This window comes from Centroberyx affinis, unplaced genomic scaffold (assembly GCF_046629955.1).
Source record: "Centroberyx affinis isolate AG114_WGS23_722 - 3 ecotype Tasmania unplaced genomic scaffold, CSIRO-AGI_Caff_v1 ptg003035l_1, whole genome shotgun sequence".
In the NCBI taxonomy this organism is placed as follows: Eukaryota; Metazoa; Chordata; class Actinopteri; order Beryciformes; family Berycidae; genus Centroberyx; species Centroberyx affinis.
This window is the reverse complement of record NW_027281128.1, coordinates 1-6074: the sequence shown is the minus strand read 5'-3', so window position 1 is coordinate 6074 and position 6074 is coordinate 1. Positions and strand designations below refer to the sequence as shown.

Sequence of the window (6074 nt, the reverse complement as noted above, 5' to 3'; positions counted from 1 at the left end):
ACCTAGAGAACTAGCTAACAACATTTCAAACACTTTCACCGCCAATAGCAGTGTTGTTGGACCTTTTACTTAATAGTTTACACAGTATAAATAATGTAACGTTAGTTGGACGATAATGACCTGAAATCGACCCGGCAATGAAAAGGGCGCAAGTCAAGCAGGTAGCTTCCACTTGTATCCTAGCAACGGCTGAAATCCGCTTTGACCAATTACGTTGGTGTAAATTGATGATGGACGTGTAGCTAACCAACCAGAAGTGTGGAAACGATACTGTTCCGCCCATACCGCGTTGAATTGTGGGATTGAAAACCTCAAAGACAACAAACTATCAGCTAGCGAATGAGCTAACAAACTACTCCTTTTTCCATAGTCAGGAGAATTTTGTCAAGCCATGGAAAATGTGCATCTTGCTGAAGAGGAGGATGATCTTTATTCGGGGTACAACGACTATAATCCAACGTTTGACTCCGAGGTAAGTTACTTCAACAACGTTGCTAAATTAAGTACTGGTAGCCTTAACGCTAACGTTAACGCTAACCTTACTTAGCAACATGGTGATGATTTCATGTAACGTTATGCTCCATACATGTCTCGGAGTCATTTTGCATTCAAGTATCTCTTGCGTGATATAAACCAAGTTAGCAAGGCAACCGACAACACAGGTCATTTGAAATTATTAATTTGCTCCAGGTGTCTGTTCTGCATTGGCCAGTTATTTTGTGTATAGCCTGATTTGTGATTAGTGCATCTATTATCTATTTTCAAGGAGCTTGACAATGATGCGGGCTTCCAGCAAGCAGTGAGGACAAGTCATGGGAGAAGACCCCCAGTAAGTACCCAATGTTTACTGTGTGTGTGTGTGTGTGTGTGTGTGTGTGTGTGTGTGTGTGTGTGTGTATGAGAGAGAGAGAGAGAGAGCGAGAGAGAGAGAGAGAAGGGGTGAGGTGAGGTGGGTGTTTGTATGATATCCAATAACCTTCACTCATTTGTTGATACTGATACACTGTATTTCCCAGATGATTGCCAAGTTACCTGCCACTGCCATTTGATTTGCCTTATTGTGTGTGTGTGTGTGTGTGTGTGTGTGTGAGAGAGAGAGAGAGAGAGAGAGTGATGTAAGGGTGTGTATGATCTCCAGTAACTGTCACTCATGTGTTGATGCACATCATGAAACATAGTGATGTGTTTTATTTTCCAGATGACTGCCAAGTTTCCTGGCACTGCAGCTGGAGTTCGTCCTATAGGGACGTCCTTTGGAGTAAGTACACGAATAGTGAATACCTGTGTAATGCTTGCTTTTGCTAATGTGTAATGTCATTTTTGGAGTCTCAGTGGACATGCAGCCTGGGGTTAAAAAACCTCTCTGAAACAGACAGAGACAGAAACTGGGGTGAACATTTCCAGCAATGACATCCTTGGAAAATGACCTTAAGGTTGTGTGTCTGAAAGATGACTTTAAATGTTCACATGAATCATTAATCAATGTATTTTTGTTTTTGTGTAATATGTGCATGATATGTGATATTGTCAGGTAGGCAGCAGTTATGGCAGGCAGGACAGACTGTTGAAGGTGAGATTTGTATCCCAAACACTCAGAGTGTTACAAACTGACGTGCTGAATAAGGACAAGGTGAATGTTAGCAACTGTCTCACTAGCTACGTAAACACATTTGTCAGATTTTTTTTGTTTACGTTTTTCACTTTTGGTGTATTTTATTGACCATAATCAAACCTTAAGCCATGAAGAAATCTCTAAATGACCTCCCATTAATCTTATAACTGTTGTGTCTTGCAGTCTAGGATCCCCATGGCCTCCTCACTGGGCAGACCCATGACTGGAGCTGTACAGGTGAGACAGCTTTGGCTCCTTTATGATTTTCATTATTGATATATGACCACTGGCCTCAGTGGGAGCAATGTTTGTACACAGCATTACACTTTAGTGTGCATTTGATTCCCTGCATAGCTTTGATTTTGCATCAATCAATAGTGTTCAGTCACACTGGTGTTTCGTAACTTGGGTTTGGCCAATATCAGTCTGATATATTGTCTAACCTTAATGGTAACCCTCTTTTCGCAGGGAAAATGTGAATATCAGTGTAACATATGTATTGTGTTATTTTTTTCTTTTTGAATGTGTCAGGATGGAGCAGCCAGACCAATGACTGCAGTCAGAGCAGCAGGTTACACCTCCTCCCTGACCCGAGGTGAGAGATCCTGAGCAGAGTTAAGGAGAGTCACAGTCAGGCATAGATCAACAGAAATTGGGCATTATAGTCATTTTATGACTAACCCTAACCCTAACCTCTATGCAGGTGTTGATAAATAGCTTGTGATTCTATTACTGCCGATTTGTAAGATGTAGGGCACCTCAGCATGTCAGTGTTATGAAAGGAATTGTTATACATCTGTAACAGGGCTGAACGATTTTGAAAAAAATCTAATTGCAATTATTTTGACTGATATTGCAATTGCGATATGATTTGCGATATTGGAGGGAATGATCATTTTTACATCATTATTCTCATTTTCATTGAAAAACATATTAAAATGATTATGGTGTGATTTTTGCGGGGATCTGTACCAAACAAAGATGTTTTCTTAAGTCTGTAGAATATGATGTGTAGGCCAGGACATCTCTGCAGCACCACAATATTTCATTTAAAATGCTATTTTGATACACATTGCGCCTTTAACAAATATTGCGCCTCCTGCGATTTGAAAATTGCAGTAGGCCATATTGCGATTTCGATAAAATTTTGATTTAATTGTTCAGTCCTAATCTGTAACCAACATCCTTCAAGAGAAATGGTATCAACATGGCATCCAGAGTACAAACTGTTATTTATCAGAGGCTCTACTCTAGTAGAGTCCTAGTCGATTTCCCTAATCTTGAAAAACCCAAAATAAAATAGCTCTTTTCATCATGAGTATGGGTCATCTGAAAGAAGAGATTCTAATTATCCAAACGATCTGATATCTACATTACAAGGCATAAACGTGTCTGTTTCCAGGCTCGACCTTTGACCCTCTGGGCCAGTCCAAAGGCCCTGCACCTCCACTGGAAGGCAAGAACGAAGACACGTGAGTCTTCTCGGTCTTAAACTAACTGGATTCTGTATTTCAGTGTTGCTTCCAAGATTATTCCTGCATCATCAAAGTTCAGTGTTTCCCCCAGGATTTCTTGGTTGGGTGGAAAAGCCTTGAAACAGCATTTTAAACCATGTGACAATAAAATATTCTTTTAAAACTAACATATATAAAATTCTTTAGGGTGGGATGTCAGCTCCTGTTGGTGAGACAGGGCAACCTATTTAATCAAGTGTAGAAATAATTCTTGAAGCAATGATTCATGACAGAATACTGTAGGTGTAAAGTTATTAAATCAAAACTATTGAAATCTGACTCTAAAGATGCATAAGACATGATAGCAAATAATTATTATATCAAACCTTAGTATTAACCAGTAAGATGGCAAGACGCAGATATGATTTTAATGTGAAACTACACATTAAAACATATTTTTTAGTTGTAAACTGATGATATGTGACTTGCCTTTGCCTTTGACTTTGCTGTTCTAATGCATTAAGCTGTAAAATGTTACTTCTCTCCACTATAAATTTAAATCAGAGAGACTGGAGTTGTTTGATAAAAGAATTTGGTATTGGAGGAATTTGAACAATGCGAACAACGCAAATCCACAACAGTAGAAACCAGCAGGTGGACCGGTAGCTGGGTACTGCCATTACTGCCCAACTAAATTATTTATCATCCTCTGAATGAAACAAAGTACAAGATAAATGAGATTATTAATTTTAGCTCCACCCATGTTACGTACAGTATATGCTCGAACGCCCCTGTGGCCTGGTGTATATGGGTCAGAGTAAGCGTGCATTAAAGGTGAGAACAGCACAAAACCTCCATATGCAGTAAAAACCTTGACTATGCTGTGGTGTGACACTATATTGAAGCAAACCATGTACGGAAGACTGAGAGTGCCACAATGATAAATAAATGAATAAATGTGGTGGTATAAAGAGGAATAAAAAAAACTGTAAAATATATACAGAAAAAGACTGGTAAATCTGGAAGTTAATATAGAAAGATAAATTAGTGTGGAATTTATTTAATGCTTTTTTTTTTTCCACATTTATTTGTTCATTTATTTCCGTATATACACAAAGACAACAAAGGCTTTTCTTAAATTTCAAGCCTTTAGTCTTTTCCCTCCTCACTGGATTTAGAATGCCTTGGACTTTGTGTAACACAGCTCAAGAGGTTACTTTTTTCTTAGAGTCTTGGAGCTAGTATCTCAGTTTTCTATAGCTTTGTTTACTCTTGAATGTTTCTGTGGTGTTGCAGGGTTGAGGAGAAGATCAAGATCCTGGAGAAGAAAGTGAACGACCTGATAGAAGAGAGCTGCTTGGCTCACAGCCTGGGAGCCTTACAGCTGGTCAGACTCTGTCCTCCACTGGTGTACTGGTTAGGAAGGACAGTAATAATAACAGAGTGGATTGGTGGAGGAAGGTTCAAAGTTAGCGAGGGCTTTCCAACATGACACCAAATTAAATATAGAAAAACAATAACAAAAGACACGCTGCGGTACAGAGTTGCAGTGTTGATTTGCAGCAGGCAGCGTCCGAAATGAACTTTTTGGCTCATCTGCCAATGGCTGATAAACTAGAAAAACTAAACTGCCACGAATAATTTTTACTGGCCATATAGAAAAAAGTCACCCTACCTGTTTTCAGTTCTGCTTCATGTATAGAATCAAGCAGTGTGTTTTACTTGAACTTACTTACTTACTCACTCAATGGATCAGGTTAGTAATTCATCATGAAGCGCAACAGAATTCAGAATAACCAAAGCATCTAAAATGTTTTTGTCTCAAAAAGTCCCTGGCAGGTGTGACTGCTCTGGCTGCAAATACCACTACAGCTGACCCGTGTAGAGTAGAGTAGAATAGAATAGAGCTTTATTATCCCCAAGGGGCAATTTGTTTTGCAGCTAGCAGAGTACAACATAGAGACAGGATAACTGTACATAAAAACCATCTAAAAATACATCAGATACATACGGAGCCCCTCTGGGGTCACATGGTAAAAAAAAAAATAACTCGATGTGTAAATCAGTGCGCACGGATTTCTAAACCGCGCCCTCGGGGGGTGCTCCGGTGGCTCGCCGAGTGGGGCGCGTGCCGCGGGGCTCAGTCCTTCCCGCGGCGACCCGGGTTTGGGTCCGGCCCGTGGTCCTTTGCTGCATGTCCTCCCCTTGCTCTCTCTCCCATGCCTTCCTGTCTCTCTGTCTCACTGTGTCTCTCAAAAAAATGGAGCATAAAATGCCAAAAATAAATAGCACTTAAACCATGCCCTCGGATTCACAATCCGTGCGAACAGATTTGTAAACTGTGCAAACGGATTTGTAAACCGTTTCACAATCCTTTCGCATAAATGCTAAATTACACATAAAAGCTGTGAAACTCCAAAAACACAAAGCTAAATCAATTTAACTAATTTCACTATTGTTAAATAGGGAGCAACCTCTGGGGTCACATGGTAGAAAAACAAAACTCGATGTGTAAATCCGTGCGCATGGATTTGTAAACTGTGCGAACGGATTGTGAAACGGTTTACAAATCCGTTCGCACGGATTTACACATCGAGTTTTGTTTTTCTACCATGTGACCCCAGAGGTTGCTCTGTAGATACATCAGCACCAAGATGTTAAACCGTTAATAACTTAAGTAAAAAATAAAGAAGAAAAATGCTTCTACAATCAACGGACTGGTATACAGCACTAACTGAAACCAGCATCATTCACCTCCCTTAACACTCCTCCTGGAGTCAAACACCATATTTGTTAATAAAATCAATTACAATTGGAATAAAAGAGTTTTTTGACCTGTTACCTGTGTGTGTGGCTACATATGTACTTATGTACTTATGTACTTTGTGTGTGTGTGTGTGTGTGTGTGTCCAGGCCTCTCCAGATCACGGTGTGCCATCAGGGTGGCCCAGGGTGAGCTGACCGGGCAGCTGCCTCTGCCCTTTGATCTGTGGTGTGTGAGCGGCATG

The 6074-nt window shown here is 40.2% G+C and overlaps 1 protein-coding gene across 1 annotated transcript; it reads left to right on the top strand.

Annotated features, from left to right (window-relative positions):
- Positions 1-339: 339 nt before the first annotated feature.
- On the top strand, positions 340-4453 carry LOC139659180 (intraflagellar transport protein 88 homolog; the record flags this gene model as incomplete). Its single annotated transcript, XM_071537396.1, has 7 exons — positions 340-472; positions 767-829; positions 1199-1258; positions 1796-1849; positions 2144-2207; positions 3015-3084; positions 4363-4453. Coding segments are annotated over exons 1-7 (483 nt in total), but the record flags the coding sequence as incomplete, so codon positions are not given.
- Between the last annotated feature and the right edge of the window lie 1621 nt (positions 4454-6074).